A 25340-nucleotide genomic window follows, 5' to 3' on the forward strand; every position below is an offset into this window, starting at 1 on the left:
GACAGTAAAAAATGTAGTTGAGAGCCGTAATTTTCCCAGCAACACGAATAACTAATTAGAGCAAAATCCAATGTCTGGCTCGTAAGGCGGTACTCGATAGGGCGTTTCTGGTGCCCCAGATAGTAATCATTCACGGTATATGATAAACCTATATGATGCCCCTTAAAGGTATTTCTTTCGGCCACATTTGATACGAGACATTAGTACCGTTTACGGGGTCAATTATGTTAGGAAATTATCTTGCTGAAATATTATTTCATAACATAATTTATGTGCCCAGCCTTTTCAAAAGCATCGCTCACAGATCTACGAAATCACACAATCGTCCTCGACGCATCCCGATGCGACCCCAGGCGGTGTGTACGTAAGTCACTTGATCAGTACGCGGTGTGGAGTGGTAGTCACGAATGGTAGTTGTAAAAGTTTTTTGACGCTTGACACATCCCTCCGGAATCATATGATCCTATTGATCGCGCACTGCTTCGTCCTCAGGCTATGGAGTAAATGGAGGCGACATGATAAGTACCCGATGTTAAGCGATGTACACAAGAATCCTAATTCCAAAATCCAGAATCATCTTCCGTGGTGATAAAGCATGAGGACGTTAGTGGCACTGGCAGTGTTCTACGATCCAGTCATATAGTAAGGTGTAAGTCTAAAAGTCAGCTTCATGTTTTTTTTCGACTCGCAGCATGAATACGCGGTTGACACAGATATCAATTCGCATCTGGGTGTCTATTAATTGCATTGGGTCGCGGATTAATCACCTCAATAAATGAATTGACACTATACGTAAGTTTCAAATTTCGATAATCCAAATCACGTATAGTTTCATGCAGTGATGCAGCAAGACAGAGCCTGGATCACCCGAATTTCAAAATTGTCAGACTTTGAGATGCAGTGTCGTAGAGGACTCAACGTTATATATATATTATAATATTGTCTCCGAAATATTAGATATCCCACCAACAGAGCAACGGCGTGAAGCGATACTAGTAATTTATAGAGATTTTTTCTAAATCAGTTTGAATACAGCGAGACAGCATTCTGTACGTAATGAGAATTTTTTTCTTTTCTTTTTTGAAAGAGGGTACCCAAATCAAAGAAAGAAATCTAATAGCACTATATCACGCTAAGAATAAATTTGCCGCAAAGCATTGGTAATTTACAAGATTACCAACTTGCATGGTCACTTTTCCCTCCTGGCTATCCCAATCCGTGTAACTAACCTTTATGGGACCCAGAGGCAATCTTATTATTCATCTAATAAGATTGCCTCTTTCAACAGTCATGGTTCAAATCTTATCTGCAGCTAGATTGGTAGTAGGATGCGGGACACTGATTCGCTACGTGTCGTCATAGTCTTTGGACGGGTGTGTGCGTTGACATGGGACTTTGGTAGCCTAAGTGTGCTGGACAATACATTGTCGATAATGCCATAAAGCATATTTACATATGGATAAGTTTAAAATATATACTCTGCTGTTGCTATATTTATGTTGTAATTGACGCAAGTGGATTAACAATGGTTTAAAGCAGGGGTTTCAAACTCAACTCAGGTCGCGGGCCGGATTCAAAAGTTTGGATCGCTCGCGGGCCGGACCAGTCAAATGATCCAAAATGTTACCTCCCAATCCATATACCTTTGTTTTTCACTGAATGCTTTATCATCAACCGCCTTGCAAAATGGTATTACATATTATACCAAGGATAATATGGGCTCTATTCTAGCAACACCGTTGTTCGCAAAGAATGGATTTGACAAAATAGCCTATTGAATACACTTATGAACTACTAAAAAAGCAGTGGCTCTAACGGCGATATAAGTTGGAATAAGTCAATGATCTCCTTGCTTTAATCGTGTTGCGTCGTTGGCCCTACGTCTTCGTGGTGAGGAATAAAAAAGATTGTAAACGTGGGCGCTGGAATTTTGTTCATCATTTTCATATCACCTATTCACCATTCGATTTCTCTGGAGACCGCGGCTGGAGCGTTTTGGGTCAGAGTAATATAAGCCGCAGTGCGACCAGAGACATTTGAATTCTATTGTTCATGTAGCTGCTTATTCTCCATGTATTTTGCATGTAACGCTTTTGGATTGTCGTTTCCGCGTTTGTGAATAACTGTTATTCGGACCATATTCCCAGAAAACTCTGAAAAGAATGTGCTATTTTTTGCCTTCCCATAATGTAGTGTCAATGTCACCACCTTGTTTCTGATGGTTACGTGAGATGAGAACTCAACACGGTCGACAGATGGTTATAATCAATGTTCCCTATAATTTTTCACGATTCTGCGCGCACTCACGAACCCACTGCGCGATCTCTTGGACAACAGTGCGTAACGACTAAAAAAAGGTCATCTTTTCGGATTTTTGTGCGCAACTTCGATATTTTTGCGCAGAGACCGTTTCAGCAATGCGCAATTGCGCACGTTCGCAGCTTCGAGAAAACATTGTTTATAATGTATCCGATGAACATGTTCGACATTCGCTACTACTAAAAATGTACTGTATAATGCAATAAATTTTCAATTTTCCCAGAATGACCTCGCGGGCCGGACACGGCCCGCGGGCCGTATGTTTGACACCCCTGGTTTAAAGAGTGAATGTACTAGCTGAGAAATTGCACGGATCCTATATATGGCAATTTTCATCTTATTGAAAAATCTATTTCACGAATGGAATCAGTTCTGCGTCATATTTTTGCCAATGTATTAGCTAGAAGTAAAATAAAAAGATCCCATTATCCAATTTCCACGAATCGATTGTCGAATACGTTAACAGGTTCTACCGGCAAAATACCAACCGCCAAGGTGAGGAAAATGTGTGCGCAAAGTTCATTTATTCCCGTGCCCTTCAATCGGGTGTACCATAATTTTTGACGGGTGTACTACTTTGGTAGGGTGTACTGGGGTGTACTACATGCCTCAATAAAATCAGCTGGCAAAGGAGAATATTTTATCTCTAACGGCCATAATGATGATGTTTGTTTGTATGTTTATTTAACATATACAGTAGTGGTGTTTATCGCCTATTAAGGTCATGTACACCACGACAATGATATTAGTAATGTTTCGTATTATTTCCGGATGAATTCCACACTCGCGCGCTCCCAACTTCAGTCCCTCTCCCTTTCATGCATCGGGACTTGTTCTTTACTGCCGACTTCTTACTGGCGCGGCTCACCATCATACTGTACTTTTTGAGACGTCAACAATATGTCATTATAACATCTTTGGTTAAAATTCTTTGCATTTCAAATTCGGGCCACTCTATGCATGGCGCTGGCAGCATGAAATAATCAACACTAAACGAGCATGCAATTGCCAATCCTAAATAATTTACTTGCTTTGTTACAAAAGTTCGCTCGAAATATTCAACTTTCCGTTTATGGATATTTCGTGACTATCTGCAGTGAGCTTGACCCACAATAACACAACATCAAGAACGAAATACACTACAATACGGCGAATGATGCTTATTCAAACAATCAGTGAAATTGATAAAAAGAATACACCGTTTTCTATTGTAAAAAATCTTGATATGTTAATTGTATCAAAAAAAAAACCAAATCCGTGCGTTGGCTACTGTATAACTTGTTTATGGGGTAATATCGGTGGCAAGTATAGAATACAGTTTTACACTCTGCTCAATACCAATGTAGCAATATAGTCAGAGGCCGAATACATTGTCCGGTCTTGCCTACACCGTTAAGGCGTAAGCTCATGTTCCCTTGTAAGTCCTCGTCGAAATTGTTGGCATTTGATTGCTCCAGTTGATACATTTGGTGACGTTTAAACTTTCAGCAAGTAGTTGATTAAGCATTGTGGCTTACGCGGCCTGAAATGTAGGGTTGCAGTTGGCAATATGACGTCACGTGACGTCATATTTGTTTAATTGGTGATGCCACTTAGCTAACTGATCTATAGGAAATTTTCCTGGTTCGTATTCGTACCACTTTGTGTGCAGTCTACTACAAACTTTGTAATATTGCGAACTGTACCGACTTAACTTGAGCACCCCTGCAATTATTCAAGAAGGTGTAAGTGTTGGCTTTGACAACCACAAGGCCACAAGGATACAGCACGTTGTTCTTGTATGGTATGCAGATTTGTGTATTGCATAGATAAGAAGTGAATGAAGCCTAAGCCTATCCATAAATAAACCGTCATCAATTACTCGGATTGTGTGGGTTTGTATAGCAATGCATTCCTGTTTTTAACCCCCCCTCCCCGTACCATCCAATCGCCTGACATACCTTAGTACGGTGAAGCATCATCGAATGTTGTCAGAAAATGAGCCGAAGGTGCTAGTCGCAACATTGATGTAGTTTTACCCATTTGTGCGTTCTAAATGCGAACACGCTCACATCGCAATGACGTAGCATGTCGATTTATTGAAAAAGTGATATTGTTGCGAGTAAATATTGTTCTTGGGTTCGCCCTTTAGGCTTCGAAGGAAAACAATGCACGAAAACCCTGGAAAAGGCAACGAACACCTTGAGACTAACGGAAGTGCGATATCTGTGATTTTTCTACTGCATGATTTTAGTACTTGATTAATCAATTACACGATGCGCTGAGTGTAAAATAATGAAGCCCTGTAGGGCCTACGTCCAAAAAGCTCTTCGAATGCAAAAGTAATAAGTTTCGTCATTTTCATTTTGTGTAATATAGTCCGGCAGGCAGGTGCGGATGAAATTAAAAAAAAAAGTGCGAATGGCGATCAAACAAATTGAAAAACACTGTTCTTGAATATGAAGAAGTGTTTAGTTACTGATTCAGATTAGAGTTCATATCTGATATTAGCACTATTTGCAATTCGGGACATGGTTGAGGCGATATAATATTTCAAATCTTAATTCATGCATCAAATATAGGAACATATAAAATCAACAACATCCTTCAGAAGCACACGATGCTTTCGGCTACCGTTTTGGCCCCAGGCTGTATGCTCAAAGGTCTCCCGATCTGTACGCGCTGTGAAGCGCTAGGCACGTCACCATCAGCTTCAAAACATTGTCGAAGCTACAGACATCTCCCCGGAAACACATGATCCTTTTGATATCACACTGTTTCGGCTTAAGGCTGTGAAGTGGATGGAGTTGTCATGATAAGTACGCGACGTGAAGCGATAAACACGAAGGCAAATTTAAATAATTATCACTATTAGCACGCTTAGACGTATGAAGTTTCGGGCATATACGATTCCGTGACGTGCGTCCATATCCTCCATTTCGGCTCTATTCTGATTACACAGAACGAGAGCGGGAAAAAGCCGACGTCCCGCAAAACCGGTGCAACTTAAAAATCTGTACGAGGTTTCAAATATTTAATCGCAAGAGTTGCAAACGTGGCTAAATTGAGGCTAGCGCTGTGCGAGCTCACTTAGTTACAGAGCATTTCTTTTACTTTTGAGTTGTCGGGATCAACTCACGCAAATTATCGAAGGGATTCGAATCCAGACAAGTCATTTCAGATTTTCAGATTTCGAGTCGTTTTCAAGTCACCAAATGTTTTCAGTTTGGTTCGATAGATTACCAGTGCACCCAACCCCTATCTAATCGGACTAAGCTATCTAACGGTCTTGTCACTTTCAACAGAGTAGTATCGGCAGCTAGATTGGTGACAGGATGGGCACTAATTCACCTAGCGCCATCTTAGTCATTGGGCTGGCGTGTGCGTTGGCATGTGCGTTAGGTAAGTTCGCTCAGCTATTCTAAGTATACATTATCACAAATAATATGCATATGTAAAAGATCCTGATTGCAGGATACCTGTCGTATTGATCTTAATTCATTTACTCGTTTCTTCGCCCCACAGCGCTGCTGTTCAGGGTTACTCCGTACTCACCAAACTTACTGTCAATGGATGCAGTCAGGCCTGGCGAATGCTGTGAATTAACAAGTTTTATTTTACTCTACGTCACTATCATTATGGATATCAGGCTGTAAAATAGCTAACGGGTGGCATACGCGGTACTAGATTCTTAAACTGGTACGGGTTTATACGGTCATTATCGTACAAAGACTAGAAGTATAGGCTATTATAAGAATTTTCTTTTAATATTGCCTGCTGTTTCAATCAGCAGCTACTTTCACTATTATGAAATGATCATGTAACTGAACTAAAGAGGCCATTTAAACTTTGGTTTCAATGTTAGGTGGCGCAAGTATTTATGCCTGTTTCTTAGGTACATAGTGTGAACGTTTGTGTTCTCTGTGTGAACCTCAGCAATTTGAAGGTTCGCGATTTCAAACGAACCTAGGTAGATTCCGCACCGTGAACCATTTTCATTTGCGATAACTTTTCACGTCATTATAACATATTTGGTTGAAATTCGTTGCATTTAAACTTCGGACGACTATCTGCATGGTGCTGACAGCAGTAAAAAAATCGGCACTACGAGCATGTAGCCTGCCATTTTCATATGGCACCAAAATTGAGAAACAGATTTTAATGAACATGTCATTAAACGTCCAGCAGCTTAGTCATTTCTATCTAGCAGCTCATCTTGAAGTTATTCTGGTATAGCGGTTGGGTATATCACAGGAGAAAATGGATTTTTGCAAACAAATATTTCCAAAACCTCGTAAAAACATCTCAATATATTTAGGGTATTGGCAATCTGAAAATTAAAATGAGTTTGTACACATTAGAGTGTTTCATCTCAGATTGTCAGTTGGCCATCAATTTGCTTGGTTCCGGTAGTTTTAGTAGTTATGGAGCTATGCTGCGTGGTGATTTCTATAAATATAACATACAAATTATTTTTGCAAATCCCCGGTTAAGAAACACCGTTATAGACTTATAGGCTTAAGCTGATATTCCGTTGTAAATCCTCGTCGAAATTGTTGGCGAAGCGACAGAAAAAAATTATTTTATGGAATAATTATTGCATCTGATTGTCCCAATTGATGCAGTTGTCAGAAGTGGGGCATAATGTGGCCTGAGTCGTCGCTAAGTGTCGTGAACATTGTTAATGTATTACTTTACAGATATGTAGGTTGAAATTAGTTAAATAACGTCACGTGACGTCATAGGTTCGTGTTCACGTTCGCGTTCACATATAAAACCTTACTAAAAAGTACGCGTTTACGCGAACCAAAACGTTTCAGAGGTTCACATCGTCGCTAGACTGTTTTCGCCGAAACGAGTAACAGTCAGTGACATGCGGTGTGGTTCAAGGTTGGCGATGCTGTAACTAACCCCATTAGAGTCACATTTACAAATACAGAAACTCATAATGTTCGATGATTCCGCTGGCAATTTGTTTCTTATCACATAGTATTACGTAGGAAGCTACTACACATATCCACAGTTGAAAGATAGCTGTGGATCGAAAATATATAACAGCTGCATCAGCAATGGCATGTATGTGCGCTGCACTAGATGTTGGCCGTGACAACTACACGATTCATTCTACACTGTCGGTTTGCGAAGTCGATAGCGAATTTTATAACTACGCTACGATCGTCAGTCAACAATGAGTGAGGCAAATTCATCTGTGCCCCGTGCTGGTTATTGTTATTATGCGCAACAGAGCCGAATTTCACATTCCTTGGCATATTTTTTTGAGGGGCGACAATAGCATTCGATTAATACCACTTATTATAAATTATGAACTTCTTATGATGAACTGCCATATCACAAGGCAGGCTTGGCGCCTTTGTGTCTCACCTCTCCTTTCGTGACCTATCTTCGAACAATAAATATGCAAATCCCGTGATTCACTGGTTAAATTGTTTAAAATTTAGCCATTCCTGCACATCGGCAGAATATATCCATATTGGTGCTACCATAAAGGTTTTTATACCGACCCTAGCGACAGGTGAGGCACTGCCTCGCTTGCCTCCCATGACCGCACGTCAATATGATAACATCACACTCATCTAACATAGCAAAGTCAGTGACAAATTCTTTTCGTCACGAAAGATGATAGGCTTACAATGCTAAAACGGAAATTTAAAAAACAATGTTACCACGAGCACCGACGTTGAAGAAGGGAGTGACTTGTTGACCAATAGATCGATGCTAGGCGCAACCAAACACGTGACCGAACTCCTGGAAATAGCTGCTATTGTTAATATCACAAAAATATTTCTTGGATACTTGCATTCGGTGTTTTGCACTCCAGTGAAACGACATAACCCAATTTGTATGCTTTTTTAAATTTGGTAGTGACCAATGACCATGACTCAAAACACACGGAAAGACAATCAAACATGTTTTAAGCAAGGTCGGGTTTTAAACGTATAAACTAATAAAAGTACTGTCAGCACGCAGTAGAACACGATCCCTTTATGCACTTAATATATCTAAACCGATGTATCTACACTCTACAGGTTCCACAGACAAAGACCCGTCGACGAAGGTGAGTACAAGAAGCGTTGCTCTACAACACTTGCGCTAACCTGCGCATCCCGTCAAGGCGTGGGTATCAGTATGAATCATATTAATGAGTTTAGTGTTCGCCTTGACATCGACGGAGCATCTGAGACTGACTCATGCAACTCATATAGTGTTCCGTGGAACCCTGGTTAACAACCATCGTTCTACAGTGGACGAAGTCGCTTCATTCGAGTGGCAAGTCCTTTTGAGTCGCTGAAAATTTGATTTGAGTCAAGTTATTTTAAAAATATTGAAGTCAAGTATCACATATTTTCGAAGTAACTCGCCTTAAGATGGAATAGATAACATCTAAAATTAGCCGAATTCGGGTCGCTTTCCAGTCACAAAATTTTAGTTAATGTGCGGATGCAGATCATATGCATATTGACATGAGATAAGCCGCGTCAACTTGAAAAGCTATGGTGTCATGTTATTTCAAAACTACAGAGAAGATATGAGTCTCTGGTTATTCCTGTAACTTGATGAGAATACTGCTGCTCAGAGGGTATATTCCATACAGTGAAATACCTTGTGAGTACCATTCAATGGAAGAGAATGAAATACTGCATAAAGCAGTGGTTCTCAACCTTTTTGTGATCGCGGACCCCTTTTGTACCTCCACGGACCATCGCGGACCCCTCAAATTTTTGTTCAAAACTAACTCAACTATCGTGCAACCGTCATCTGTCCCGTGCAAATATCGACTGTAGGCTAGAGATAAACAGCCACAAAATGACTTTTCTTGAAAATAATATCATTTGCACAACCATTCCCGTAACTCTGCTACGGAGAATAGCAATTTGAAAGTGTATAGTCAGTGTGTATATTTAATTCGTTCATGTGTTTATATTACAGCAAGTGGTGGCTGATATACAACCATACAACCCAGGATACAATCCGCAATATTACCAATCGCAATATTACGAACCGCAATCTTACCAATCGCAATATTACGAACCGCAATCTTACCAGCCTCGTGTAGTCAGCGCATACTTAATTAGTCTCATGTGTTTATATTACAGCAAATGGTGGTTGATCTACAACCATACAACCAAGGATACAATCCACAATATTACCAATCGCAATATTACGAACCGCAATATTACGAACCGCAATATTACCGATCTCGTGTGGTCCCGCCGGTAACCTATGTTCGCGATACGAGATTTGTTCCAGTATCTATCTGGCGAAGAACTGGCAGCAATACCAACACCGCCGCTTTGCTGTATGTCTTATTGGGTGAGAAAACACCGGCAGCATTTATCCTCCAAAGTCAATTGCTCGGAGAACCATAACATAGCCTATGCATACAACTATGCACACGCGCGCGGGCCGAGCATCTTTTTTCATGTAAAATTGTAACCCTGTTTACACTAGTGACGACTGTTCCCCGACTTTCCTATACTTCCAGTTGTAGCTGAACAGTTCTTTCCTGCAAATGTGGTCCTTGATAACCATCCAATCGCTTTTATTGAACAGATGCTAAACTTAATGACATGCAGAATAGATAGTGCGAACATGTGGTTCTCAGTGGCGGTCGGTATGCAAACCTATTTGACATTCAGATCTTCAGACGCTCAGACGTTCGCAAAAGTATATGGCTGGATTATAAACTGAGAACAGTAAAGATAGAAACTGATGACTCAGGTTATCCAAACACTGCTCGCACCATCTCTGTCGTACCGTCTCAATACCTTGACGTCGACTTACTTATAAATTTCAGATTCGAGTGTTGATCGTCGTCGCGAGAGGACGCATTATCGTAGTACCTGTATCGGTAACGTCGATTCAGCCGTATTCGCGAAGACAAGTCAAAGTTTAGGGAAGTGTTTGCAGTTTATCGTCATATCGGTTTCTAGACACTATAGATTCAACAATAACCGCAGCTATACTAGGTAAAACCGTGAAATGCCAGGAAGTGGCGGAGCGCATAAGCGTTCCGCAAATTCGGAGTTGAAAGGGCCCGCGTCGAAGGAAATGGCTTCAGATTCAAATAGAGTTAATGGTGATCTTTCGGTAATCATCAAAGGAGTTAAGAAAACTATGCGGCAATGCAATCCATTAACTATTAATAAGGCTCTGTTCAAAGTGCTTGGTGGCAACTACAGTGATATCAGAATACTGCCTTCGGGGGACATTCTAGTCAAATGCGCGAACAGTGATCAGGTCAAGAAATTACTCGCTTGCGATAATTTAGGTACCACGTCGACACCAATCGAGGTTAAAACCGAACGCCATATAGTCAGACCTTCTGAGGTTAAAGGAGTGATAACGAATGTGCCGCTTGAAATGTCGGACGACGAGATTAGAGAAGCGCTAACAGAACAACACGTCACATTCGTGCGGCGATTCTCTTACAAATCCGATGACGAGGTTAAATATAACAAATCGGTCTTACTGTGTTTCGCGTCTACAATTCTGCCCACAGTAGTGAGGATTGGATACATGCAATTTCGAACACGGGTTTACAATCCGCCACCCGTGAGATGTTTTAATTGTAACAGATTTGGTCACAAGTCGAAGCATTGCCGCAGTGCTCAACGTTGTGCGAAATGTGGGAGTCGACATGACGCTGATAAATGCGATAATAATCCATGGTGTGTGAATTGTGGAGAGTCTCATTCGGCTCGTTACACGGGCTGCCCGAGATACCGCCAGGAAGCTAGAATCCAAGTAATCATGGCTAAAACGGGGGTCAATTATTGGAGCGCCAGACAGACACAGCAACAGAATACTGAAAGTCTTCAGCCCTTCTCGCCTACCGAATTTCCGCCCTTGCCTAAGTCACTCCATGTCAGTAGTGCAGGCAGCGCCGAACAAAGTAATTCCGATAACGCTAGTGCTGGTGTCGCACCTACCAATGAAAATAGTTCGCTCAGTCCTCGTCCAAGTTCCGATGGCAATCTGGTAACCATCCCTCTGGCATCATTATTCAATTTTATAGCGGAAGTCATCAAAAACACAATAGTCAGTTTTGGAGCAGGTCAAGAGGTACGCATAGACGAAATTATTGCAAAATCGGCCGGTGAAAAGCTAGGAATATCGGTGCCAAAAAATTGTTTTGGTGATCAGGCGACTCAAAACTATGAAATGTCGAGGGTATCATCGAACTGTGAAAACCCGATGGATCTATCGGCTGGTAAAGAGAGAACCAACAACCAATCCGCACATGATCATGATCATGGTGACAACATTGTCCTCGAGCATACACCGACATCTTCAATATAGTGCAATGGAACTGTCGAGGCTTGTATCGTAAACTCAACGAATTGAAACATTTTCTCGAAAATTGTATGTTGGAAGCGCCCGAGATCATAGCCTTACAGGAAACACACTTGATTAGCCGATATGTTCCGAAAATTCCTGGGTTTAATTTAATACGCAAAGACCGCAACATCCACGGCGGGGGAGTTTGTTTGTTCGTGAAAGAAAATATACGCCACCACGAAATCGAAGTTCCCAATATTTCCCCGATAGAGGCGCAACTCATAAAGTTGGATGAAATCGCCATCATGAATATCTACATACCACCCAATAAAGCAGTCTCTCTGCAGCTTATGAAAACGTGTTTCTCTTTCTGTGACTCTAAATTCGTGGCGGTGGGCGACTTCAATGCACATCACTCCTTGTGGGGTGCTAAGGATGGTAATCGGTATGGAAAACATCTGTATGAGGTATTAGACGACAAAGATTTGGTAGTCATAAACACCAATATAGGAACAAGACTAAACATATCGTATGACGCTGGCGCAACATCACTGCTTGATTTAACAATTGCTTCCAAAGACATAGGACACAAGATTGAGACAGTGGTCACGGATCATCTTCTAGGAAGTGACCATTTTTTGATCTTCAATCATATTTCGATCTCAGCAAATGTGACGGCGCAACATTGTAAATCTTGGGCTATACACAAAGCAAAGTGGTCCGAATTTCGATGGTCAGCTAATCGGAATCTCTCTCTGCTGTGCAATAAAGAGCACGTGACAATACAAGACATCACAGAAGCAATAATCGCAGCAGCTCGAATCAGTATTCCAGTCACGAAACCACATAGAAAATGTAGCATTCCCTGGTGGAATGAAGCGTGTGCCCGAGCTATCCGTCTGAAACGGGCTGCTTATTTGAAAATGAAGACCTCGTTTCACATTGACCTTGTTATAGCGTTCAAAAAGCAGAGAGCGGAAACTAGAAGAGTGATACAATCCGCTAAAAAGTCCAGCTGGGAATCATTTTGCTTATCTCTGAACAATACAACAAAGTTATCCAAGGTCTGGAGAGCCGTCCGATCGATGTCCGGATCCAGATCATGGAATACGATTAGTAGTCTTACATCTGGAAATCGCATACTTACAAGCAATAAGGACAAAGCAAATGCATTAGCGTGTAGATTCGCCTCATTCAGTAGCGATGATAACGTCGATTCTGAATCTGTGGCCAGACGGAAAGCATTCGAAAGAGAAACGCTTCAACCGATATTGGTACAAACCGATCAAGCTTCAGACATGAATAATCCCTTCACAATGAGGGAATTGAAGAAAGCGCTGAAAGCGAAAAAAAGTGCATCTCCGGGACCAGACGGCGTATGTTATCAGATGATCAACAATCTGGACGAACTCTGTCTCGACCGTATGCTTTCATCGTTCAATGCTACGTGGAGTAATGGAAACTGTCCTGCCAGCTGGCGTCACTCAACAGTCATACCGTTACTAAAAGGAAACAAAAAACCTAGTGATCCGGACTCTTATCGCCCAATATCCCTAACAAGTAATATGTGTAAAATAATGGAAAGGATGATATCTAATAGACTACGTTGGTGGTTAGAGAGTACAAAACAGATTTCGCCAGTTCAATGCGGCTATAGGACTAAACGCTCTACCACAGATTGTATTTTAGCCCTGCATGACGATATCTACAAAGGCATTTGGAACAAACGATCTACAGTTGGAGCTTTTCTAGACTTGGAAAAAGCTTACGACACCGTTTGGAGAGAAGGCGTCATCTTCAAGCTCCACAAACTGGGCATCTCTGGTAACATGCTGAGATGGATTTATTCATTCATCTGTAACCGTACTTTCCAAGTTCGGGTAGGTGACAGCTTATCCGATTCGTTTTCCTTAGATAATGGGATTCCACAAGGCAGTGTTCTCAGTCCGATAATTTTTACGGTTATGATGAATGACCTCCCCGATGTCATCGATACTAGTATCAATCTATTTGCGGATGACGCTTGCCTATGGGAAACTGGCTTAGATGTAATGACAATCTCGTCAAAATTGCAGAACTCGTTAATCAACCTTTATCAATGGTGTAAAAAATGGGGTTTGCGGGTCAATGTCAAGAAGTCTGCTGCAATAATATTCACTAAACGTAGAAAACTACCACCTGTTCAATTTTCAATAGGTATGACAGAACTACCAATAAAGAAAAGTTGTAAATACTTGGGAATTATTTTCGATTCTAAACTGACTTATCGTTTGCACAAAGATGCTGTTGTCGAAAAATGCCTAAAAAGAATGAACTTACTACGTATGCTCAGCGGCACAACATGGGGTGCCTCCACGCCTTGCCTGCTAGCGGTCTACAGATCTATGATCCGATCGGTAATCGAGTACGGATTCGAAGCGTATTTGTTTTCACCCTTATATGTTATGAATTCGATCCAAAAAATTCAGAATACCGCTCTACGGATATGCAACGGGGCAATGAAGAGTACTCCAGCCTTCGCTCTTCAACATTACTGCGCTGAACCACCCATACCAATAAGGCATCTGCAAGCATGCTACAATTATCGAACTGTTATAGCGTCATTGCCGAACCACCCGTGCGCAACAGTAATTGATGATTCTTGGCACGAAATTTTCCCGGACTCGACGCTATTTATGACCTTTAATATGAAAACTAGAAATGCGAATCTCATGCAAATTAATCTACAGAACCAAGTAGTAGTTCCTCTCCCGCCATGGCAGGAAATATGTTGTCGAATAGATTTGCACCTAAAATCAAGAAATGTAAAGTCTGACCTACCCACAATTGCCATGTCAAAGTGTAATCGTTACATCACAGAAATGTACTCGAACCATGTCAAAATATATACCGATGGGTCAAAAACTATTCATCAATGTGGTGCAGCCTTCGTAGTCGAAGAAATTCAGTTTTCTCACAGCGAATCTCTTAGTAAATATTCATCAGTATTCTCATCCGAATTAGTTGCAATTCTGCGTGGCTTAACCTGGGCAAAAGAAAATCTAGGTTCTCGAAAACTCGCCATCCTATCGGACAGTCAAAGTGCCCTTACAGCCATTAACGCCGGCTCTACTAATAACAAACTAATATATGATATTATTCAGTTGTGCGCAGATCTCGACAGAAAAGGAGTGGAGACAAATTTGATATGGATCCCTGGCCACATGGGAGTTGGGCAAAATGAAACGGCTGACGAACTAGCAAGAGCGGCTGCATCCACGGATCACGCAGATGACATTGGAGAATCGGTCGAACTGTCTGTTCCAGAAGTGAAAACGCTCATAGCATCCATATGCCGCGAGAAATGGATTGAATACTTCAACTCGTCACATGACGGGTCAGCATATTACAGAATACACGCACCCATCACAGAAATTCCTGCGCCGCTGAATTTTTCACGAAGGCACTCCTCGATAATCCTGAGGTTGAAATCGGGTCATTGTCGGCTGAATTCGCATCTTTATCGTATAAAGTGCCACGAAGATGGCCTGTGTCGCACGTGCATGGCCGAAGAGACCGTCGAACACTTTCTGATTGAGTGCCCAGTATATGCTTCTCAGAGACAATATTTGAAGAGTGCGGCAAGACGGAACCATGTCGACATGACAGTACGGGCCCTATTATCCAGTCCATATACAATTCAGACTGTTATTGAATTCGTATTAGCCACCCGATTAATCTAATTTTTGCGGATATAATATTTTCGACGTGGTCTGGTGCACAAGACCTTAGTAGTTAAGCACCATAAACCCCACATACAACAACAACAACTTATAAATTTGAAACCACATCATCCAAACTGTTTGAGGGACTTACTTCTTTACAATCGCTTGATTCGCTACCTCAAAGTAAGTAATGAAGTTCACATACGAAGTTGACACGAACGTATTCATTCGATAGGCAGTCACATCCGGGCACACGTATTGTAGGCTATATTAGAACGCTGGCATCGGAGAATCTGGATTTTTACGAGTCACGATTTCAAAGTTGCTCTTCTTTCAGGCATGAGGGACAACGGCGGAGACGACACAACCGCGAGCCCGATCACCGTAGACCCAGGAAGTAAGTACCTCAGCCATCGATTCCCTTCATGCACATTCTACAGAAGTATAGCCATTCCCAAAACAAGCGATTACTAGATTGGCTGTTTCCAGCGTGGGTTTAAAGCAATGTTCCCTCTAAGCTGCGCACGTGCGCAAATGCGCAGTGCTGAAACGGTCTCTGCGCACAGAAAATCTACGCTGCGCACAAAAAATCAGAAATGATGTTTTTTTTGTAGTTGTTGCGCACTGTTGTCCAATGGACCACGCAGGCGCGCAGATTCGTGAAAATTAAGATGGAACATTGCCAGGTCCAAATAGTGTTATCACTGAAGTCTGAAACCGAGGTACAAGTGCGCCCCGCAAAGGTAACCATTGTGCTCCGTGAAGAAATGAGAGTTCTCAATCACCTGCGCCTCGCGGAAGATTTTTTTTTAGTAGGCTATGGCCTTGTACACGTGAGCGATACTGATATCATTTCAATAGCGCATTATTTTCTGGGAATGGCGAAATAACATGGTTCAACAAAGTTATAAATTAAAATGTGCTAGCTCGAAGTTAATCTGCGAGAAACTAGCGAATGATAGTCTTCTCCGCGTGGCATGAACATTGCGTAAGATTTACTCAGGACAGTAACTTCCGCACCCCAAACCCCCCAATCGGAGGGCCGAGCTCGAAGGGGGTCCCAAATTATTTCGAGAATTAACATAAATCATGGTGTATTTTTTGAAATTTGTCAGGATTTTTTTTCGCGCTACGCGCGTTTTATTATTGTAAGATATCTGAATATTGGGTACCCTTTCCAAACAAAAATTAGGCATGATTTCTAGAAATGGGCAGTTGGGCGTCGGCCATTACCGCACCATGACGCGCCAAGACATATGAAGTTAAAGGCTATGTAACATGCGAATCCAAGAAGTGCGCCAGAACGATCAGCAGCGAGAAAACCTTGGGCGAAAAAGACTGACCCGGTGCTGACCGAAAACTTCGATATATACAAATATATGTGTAATTGTCCATGTCCATGGGCGCCTAAATGGCTTGCGCCGAATGTTCTTGTCCTGGCGATCCCAGTCCCACAACAAGACAAATGCCATATCGAGGGAACCTTATTTTCCAGTTAAGAAATACCAATTTGAAATCGTGTACGTCTTTTACTTTAGTACGTTTTGGCGATTTCAATATCTTTTGACATAGCAGATAGGATGTCACGAAATAGCATCTTGTAACGAAGTCATTCTATCAACGGGTACGCCCGAAGATGTTTTATTATTATTTAGAGGGCCTATCTATTCCAACACACCGCCCCGGATCATCTCTACCGATAAATTTGATTATGCGAGCAGAGAGAGGATAAAAATTGATAGCAATATACATGCAATTCCCGATCATATTGGCCGATGCAATCACGAATTATATAATTTTTTTCGCGCTTCGTGCGTTTAAGGGCGCTACTACTAAATGGGCACCCAACGTACATGATAAGTACCGAAAGAAGCCTATAGCCGTAAGGGGGTCTGGGGGGCGAAGCCCCCAGTAGTTAATATTATCACCCTATTGGAGGGTAGTTGCGCACTGTTGTCCGATGGCCTGCGCAGTGAGTTGGCGTGTTTGCGCAGACTCTTGAAAAATTAGAGGGAACATTGGTTTAAAGTTTTCAGCACTGCTTTTCAAGTAAAGCCGGCGTATTGCCAGTAACAAGTAGAAGTATATACCGACTTCGGGGACATGCCAAATTTACTCCCGATAGAATGGGAGAATTGTAGGTTTGAAAATACTCAATTTACGAGCTTCCAAAAGCAGATTTGATCTAGCCGCTGCATTCTTTGGTGTTTAGGCGAGGGGAAGGGAGGGGTAAGCTACTTTCTAAATTGACAAATCCGTCTTCGCGACCGTCGCAAAATGATTTATGATCAAAAGTGTTCAACCTGGTTAGCGTTGCTACTAAAAAAAATCGATGTTTACCAAAAGCCGCGATAAAGGGTTGTTTTCATCGGTCGTCATGATAATTTCACGGATAACAGTGATACCAACATATTCCGACAATAATTTATATTTATAAATCCAAAGCGTAAAAAGTAAGTAGTTCTGCCTACACAATTGTTGAATAGAAGTGGAAGTACTCTACATACATAATCACGCGAGTACGTACTGTACAAGTAGAAACAGAAAGCAGAAACAACGTGAGTATACTGTTACTGACAATGTGCTATTAAAACACTAGGAAAGTATAACGTGTCAATGCCACAATGGTAAGGAGACGCGGGTTTCAAGCCGTATGTTACCTGGAAAAGATTTTGAGTGAGGTGATCTGCGTTTTGAGTGCATTTCCCGCAGTTCTGCCGAACTTTCCAAGAGACAATGCAGTTGGGCTGTTCAAAAATAATTGTGTTCCGGATTCCGGGAATTAACTGATTGAATTGTTAGGTTGGGTAAAAAAACGCTGCACAACAAATTTTGCTCAATTCCAACTAGTAGGAGCCACCGCAGACCAAATTGAATTTTTTGAATATATTATAAAAATTTAAAAAAATAAAATTTTAAATTTTACTGTCAAGCCAATGAAATTGCCGAGCTGTCTACAAAAACGACGCAAACGAAATTTGACCCAATTCCAACCCGTAGAAGTGAAGTCATTTGAATTTATCATCAATTTTAGCTGGGATTACTCACAGCAATGCTATCATTGCACAATGCACACTCACAAGTTTCAACTGCAATAACTTCATTTCTACTGGTTGGAAGGGAGTAGAAATTTTTATGCATCGTTCTTTTAGGCAACTTAACAATTTCATGGGTTGACAGTAAAATTTGAAATTTTAGTTTTCTAATTATCAGTAATTTTTAGTAATTTTTTATTTTTAGTAATTTGCCCTACCCTGAGACAGAGAAACTAATCGAATCACCACAGCAAGTGCAAAATACAAAAGTATAGGTGAACTTTCTGTGAAAGGTGCATAATATATAGGTTGTTAGAGACTTGGCATATCTATTTCATTCGTAATACGTTTCACTCCTCCAGCGTGTATCTGGGGAGCGTGGGGAACTTGCTCGAAATCATGCGGTGGGATCAGAATACGCAATAGAAGGTGCGCCGGTGTTCTCTACGATCAGCAGGAAGACTGTAACCCGCCAGAGGGTATGATACCAGTTAATTGTTTGATTGAGATATAATAACGTGCTCGCAGTGTAGGCCACTTATCGCCTTTTCGATTGATCTAATACCAGACCTTGCTTGATCCAGTAACCTGCAGGTATTCATAACTCAAACCAGGCCTGCGTCCTACAGATTCGAAATCGAACCGGAAGTTGATAATATAGCTCAGTTTGGGTCCAAACATCATATGATCGACCGAAAAGATCATCGCTTTTTCAAATATGCCGGGCGGACGTGTGGACCATTCGACAGTCGACGAGCATGTCCACATTCAAGTCTAAATACAAGCAATTTCTACAAAATGAATAGGCCTACTAGTCCACCCACGACCTGACCTATCGATCTCGCCTTCTGTGACATGCCACCCCATTTTTTGTCACTTGCTTTAACAATACTCCCTTCTTTTACTTTTCATTCAGTATGCATGCCTCCTCATTACATCGCCTCGGGCCCTTAGCCAAGGTCAGTGTCTGATTCCAAAGACTGCTCCAAGTCGTTTCGACACCTTCCTTTCCTTTCATTGGATCGCAATTTTTGTGGTGTGTTGAACTGATAATAACTGCTGCTGATAAACCGAACCGAACCGAATCGAACCCATAACATACGTATTTCATCTGAGCCATCGCTGTGGCAATGACGAGACGTGTTCCGTACATAATACCTGTGCAAGTGCCAGATCTGTAACCTATTGGCCTTGATCATTTCAACACAACTAGATTGATATAGTAGTCGGTAGTTCGGCTCGTAGTTATAATACTGGCTCAGAACTGAATTTCGAACATAGGGGAAGCAATTCTGAAATGTAGAAAATCATCATGGACAATTCATACGAACGAAGTATAATTCTACGAATATTATAACGGGACTATCTGCAGATGTGCTTCTAGTCCGTAACTACCAATCATTACAAATGTAGCCAGTTGTTGTAGTCCACTCACCTGAATAAATTATATCACGACAAATTGTATCATTCAATACATAGCGGATTCCACTATGGAGATTATGATTTGTGAAAACGGGCATGCCAAGGTCACGTTTGAATCCAAAATAACGAGTCCTGCCGCTGTGTTGTAATATAGTCCACCACGCGTTGTCGACTCTGCATCTCAAACCGAATATGAGTTGCAATAAGACTTTAATGATGCAAATTTGTGCTTTTTCGAGGCCGGTCTGCGAAAAAAAAATCATTTTTGGTACTGTTACGCGGAGTAAAAAAGGTTGCCGACCGCGGGCCGCGTGTTTGAGACCTCTGATTTAGAGCTATATCTGCCGTTATCGCCATACTACGAATAAAAACCGCCTCGTGCGTATGGCGATGCGACTGTTTATATACCATGTTTTATTCAAGTATCTACTAGTTGTTGAGGATTATCACTGACGAGTGTCAGCCGATAATTTACAGGTCTATTGAAATATGAATATGAATATAATACTCAATTTTATACTGCAGCTCTGTTAGAGTTTCTTCAAAAACTACCTTACTGGTCGTGTAGGTCTTACATAGTGGTCATACAGTAATAAAAACAATCCATTCAAATTAAAGTGCGGAGAATTGAGACTTTGAAAAAGCATGTAGCACAAACTTTATGTCGTATGTTAGCCGACTTGAAATATACCCCAATTGAAGCAAGCCGGGGAATACTTATCGACTAACGAGCCCGAATCCAGCCCGAATCCGAAACTCCGGCTTGATTTGCAGCACTGATTGATATTGCTGCATTCTGTGAGGCTCGGTTTACGGTGCGATATGTTCGTATAATCCCGGATATCTGCTCAATTTCAGTCGGATTCGAAGGGAACTGGTATCGCGCCAGCAACTGCCTCGAGTACAATCTACTTACGGACAATACCAATTACGACGCAGCAGTGACAGCGTGCAGCGGAATTAACGCGAGAGTCGCTTCGACTGGGATACGAGACTTAGCGGTCAGAACGTGCGTATACGATAGGCTTACCATATTTTGGAAATGCAAAAAGAGGACACTTTTTCAGAAATTTCAGACATGCAAAACTGGAGAAGAATTCTCAAAATCCGGTGAATTTTTACCCACTCCGTGATCGGTTGACTAAAAAAAAAAAAGGTCATCACTTCAAAATAACGTTTTTCTCTCTACATTGCCAGGTGGATGACTAAAAAAAAAAAAGGTCTTCTTTTCGCTCAGGGCCTAAATCACCACTTTTTCCTCCGAAATACCCGCCGGAGCTTCACTTCTGCGCTAATTTACGGCATATCACTCGCGATTTCCTCTAAATCTGACCTAAATTATCCAAAAAGAGGACAAAATCTCAAAAAAGAGGACAAAAGGGCGTATGGTAAGCTTAGTATACGAGCGACATTAATTTCTTCTCATCGTCTGCCCTCTCCTGGGTGCCGAATTCCTATCTTTAGAGTAGATATTATCGTCACGTGCAGAGACTTAATTCGCGTAGGATACGATTTAGAACAGAGGTCTCAAACTCAAATATGCTGGCGGGCCAATTTCCTGGCTTTTGATAGCTCCGCGGGTCGCAGCACCAATAACAGGGGCATTCAATGTATTCCCAAGTAGGCCTTATTTTACGGGACCTTGCTGACTGGCATTCCACAAGCATCGTAAAAATGTGATTTACTATTGTGAGTTCAAGCCTGGCACCAAAAAAGTCACATTTTGAATATTTGAATGAAATTTTTGTTGTACTTGGCATATTTAGTCAAAATAATTAGTAATATACAACATGCTAGCATACAAATAGGCCGACATCATGACGTGGATGCATAGAAGTTAAATTTACCTTCGAATATAGGAATTGATCAACAGCAACTTGAAAATAATGATTAACGTGTCATAGTAATAAAACAGTCCCAGCCGAGCAATTCATGACTGTTACAGCGGTGGAGCGCACCACTACCTCACTGGGTACCTTGGCAATAGTAACCTGGATAAACAGATCCAAGGTGACTAACAATAAATCAAGGGGGCAACAGAATGCCAATGGCTGCCATTGTCATTCGGACCATCCTAGATATCTAATTACGCTACGCTACGCAACGTAAGCTACGACTATTTGATGTATTATTATTCCCTATCACAGTCTGATAATAGTCCGTGGTTGTACTAATTCACGGCGTTCGGAGTCATAAGTCATTCTCTGATAATAGAGTTCGACCAGACCAAAGTCCAAATCTCAATTTTGAGTCACGAATCATCAACGGATCATGTTTTACCATCATAAACAGGTAAATTGACGTAATAGCTGATCTTCCCCCACAGGGTAATTGTTGAAAGTGATGTGGTTGTGAAATTTGATGAGTGGTTTCAGGTTTTTGAAGTAGTGTTAAAGTCAGAGACAATGGTCTGGGATTCAAAGAGTTAATATTGTCGAATTCTTCAAAATCAAAATTGACGACGCGGGCCAAGTGCGGGTCGCGTGTTTGAGACTTCTGATTTAAAACTATATCTGCCGTTATGGCTAAACTACGAATAAAAACCGCCTCGTGCGTAAGGCGATACGGCTGTTTATATACCATATTCTCTTCAAGTCTCTACTAGTTGTTGAGGATTATCACTGACGAGTGTCAGGTCTATTGCAATATGAATATGAATATGTTACTCAATTTTACACTGCAGCTCCGTAAGAGTTTCGTCAAAATCCACCTTGCTGGTCGCGTAGGTCCTACACGCCCAGCAGGTCGCTACCAGGGCTTTGGATTATGTTAAAGTCACCGTAAGTGAGTTTTCTTGTAATGCCGTGGGCCAAGTTTACAAAGCTAGCAGGTTTGGGGTGTGTTATTTGACTTGTTTTAGAGCAGGGGTCACCAACACGCGGCCCGCGAGGTCATATTTTGCGGCCCGCGACTTGATTTGAGATTTTGTAAGAAAGCTAATAAAACATTTTGAAATGCTAAAATTGACGAGTAATGGCCCAAACACTGCCAAGACCAAGATGATTAGAAAACAGCTTAGGGCAGTGGTTCTGAAACTGGCGGTGCGTTCCGTTATGGGGGCCTGAAAGCATCTGATGGGGGCGCGGAGCTGTGGTCAACTGAAGATTTTTTCGCGCTGCGCGCGATTTACCTCGATTTCATATTCATACTTATTGCTCTGTGTATAGCCCGGAATTCATATTATACAATCCTACCATCAACATTCATAACCTTCCATGTCATCATACTATCCGTTGGGATTGCTAGCATAATCGATGCATTTGTGATATAACGATAAGGGGGCGCGAAATGTTTCATCATCATTAAGGGGGCATCTCTGAAAAGGTTTAAGAACCACTGGCTTGGGGTTTCCCCACAAGATCAAGCTTTACGTGGAGATGGTCTTTCAGCTCGTAACGTATCTAACACCCAAATGCGTTTCCAGGTATCGTTCATAGCTCACAGAGTTCACGATAAAATGAAATTGATGACAATGATCTTTTGTTGTATTGTTATTTCTTTAATAAAATATTACTTCTTTTGTGGTCACTATGCCCATCGCCTATGTTAGGTAGCATAGCGTTGTACTGACGTAGCGTTTTAAAACGAGGTTGCCTGCTTTATATCAATATTGAATTCTTGCGGCCTGCGGCAGCCACGAAATTTGAAAAGTGGCCCGCGACCGGTTTTGAGTTGGTGACCCCTGTTTTAGAGGAAGGGGGTTACAGCTATATGCTGTTTGGATTTTGGGGTGAAATAATTCCAGCTTTGCGTAATCTTCTTGTTATGTGCCGGAGAAAATGTAATTTTGGGCGGTTCGCCAGACCGTGCGGCAAATGGCAATAAAGTAACAAATTTGGCAGCTCTGCAGGAACTAGGTTATGCAACGGAACCTTTCGAGTATGTCATACCCTAATAATTCAACAAAAATTACAAATGCAGATTTTTACTGCGACGTTTGTTAAAATTAAATGCAACTTTCTCGCGATTTTAGTGCAACAAAAACTTGCCCTACTGATTCCTGATTGTTTGCACACCGGTATTTAATGGAACCGAAGTTGGAGCCAGAACATTGGTATCAATGGGCTCCGGAGCTGGAGCTGTAGCAATCACACATTTACGCCTGCTCTGAACTCCTGATCGCTACGATGCAGAATGCTCAATTGCTCGTGTTACTAGTTCACTTTTTGCGTCATGGATATGTTGGGTTGAGACTAACTAAAATATTTTAGAAGTTTCACAAAATCAATTCAACCATCGCCAATCGGGAGGCTGCAGGAATGGTCCAGTTGGCGGCCAATTTATTTTGTGCAATATCCCTAATCACATAAAAATATTAGTCGCTGTGGAAGTTTAAGATTTCGAATGCCCGCGTTTGGGTGTAAAAAGTGCAATATAAACTTTAGCGCATCCCGGTCACGGAATATCATTGCGCAATGCATTCCCTGCATTTGTGGCGCATTATATGTTCTTCGCTAGTTGAATAGATATACCTCTTGAATGTTTGAAATCTGTAACTGGCGATGGACTACAACGCCACATTACAATCAATAGTCTTCGAATTACTTGATCGAGTAATATTGCTGGGAGCTTGCGATTTCTGCTTCTAATTCAAGCAGCTTAGGCATGTCGGGAAAATCGAAACTGCTATATCCGAGTACCATAAATGAAAACGTTGGCCATCTCTGCCTTTTATGCAAGTAGTGTCACTCGATTAATTCCCATAAGAGTGGCGGGATAGGGTAGTGCATAATTCTCTGCTGCATCATCTATGGGCTGCGGGTTCGATTCCGACCAAAGTCGACTTCAGAATTCTTACCTAGTGTTGGAGGTTTATCTAGACTCCTCCTCGCCATCTCATCCGCGTAAGTGGTGTCTTATAAAGGCCTAGAAGATGGCCGTGCTACAAGCAGGCAGCTACCGAATTATATACCGATAAAGCACATCGACAGATGGTGTAAATGACCACAGAATTCGACAAGCACCATGAATACCACAAACAAACAATTCCCCAAGATTAAACACTCGGACTCTTTCATATGCTGACCGTGGATCTCTCTATAGTCACAATAAATGATCGAACACATTCACGGCGACGAACATGTGCCATCTGCAAATGTGCAATGTGCATGCTCTATTTATATTCCAAGACCACAGCTTACATCTAACATGTCCGAAGTGATTTTACAGGGAAGTGATGTCTGCATTCGTAACCGAACTCGGCGTTGACGAGATTAACGATCCATGGGTCGGGGTTACTGACACTGACAGGCCTGGTTATTTCATGTGGACCGACGGATATTTCGGACCCCCCACAGGCTGGCACATCAGCGAACCTGGCAACGAGGACGACACTTGTCACAGAATTAGGGTGGACACGTTCGCGCTTAGCGACAATTCCTGCACAGGTTTCAAACACGCCCTCTGCGAACGGGTTGTGCAGGAGTGACCTAAACATGTGACTGCCTATGCGATCAATTTGTCGCCGCTGTCTCTCTCACGACAGCGACGTATTGATGTTGAATTCTGTGATCCGTATTGACGATTGCCTGAGGATGTTTATGTAAACGATGGGGCATTTCAAGAAATAGCCTGCTTTGAA

At 41.8% G+C, this 25340-nt stretch overlaps 1 protein-coding gene across 3 annotated transcripts in view; it reads left to right on the forward strand.

The window, feature by feature from the left end:
- The window catches only part of LOC145457179 (uncharacterized), a 36901-nt gene extending 11561 nt beyond the window's left edge, over positions 1-25340 (forward strand). Inside the window, exons 2-9 of one of the 3 annotated variants that reach the window (XR_013920800.1) lie at positions 5604-5700; positions 8346-8374; positions 9414-9630; positions 15640-15699; positions 18700-18816; positions 20618-20768; positions 20827-21147; positions 24929-25067. Coding sequence is in view for 2 of the 3 variants with exons in the window: in XM_080335351.1 (XP_080191477.1) it covers positions 5634-5700; positions 8346-8374; positions 9414-9630; positions 15640-15699; positions 18700-18816; positions 20618-20768; positions 24929-25187 (900 nt within the window). In the remaining variant the exon portion in view is untranslated. Of the gene's footprint in view, positions 1-5603; positions 5701-8345; positions 8375-9413; positions 9631-15639; positions 15700-18699; positions 18817-20617; positions 20769-20826; positions 21148-24928 lie in introns of all 3 variants that reach the window. The other 2 variants (XM_080335351.1, XM_080335352.1) reach the window with 2 other exon arrangements.

This window comes from Botryllus schlosseri, chromosome 15, assembly GCF_051294905.1.
Source record: "Botryllus schlosseri isolate E-star chromosome 15, Bs_hap1, whole genome shotgun sequence".
Taxonomy (NCBI): Eukaryota; Metazoa; Chordata; class Ascidiacea; order Stolidobranchia; family Styelidae; genus Botryllus; species Botryllus schlosseri.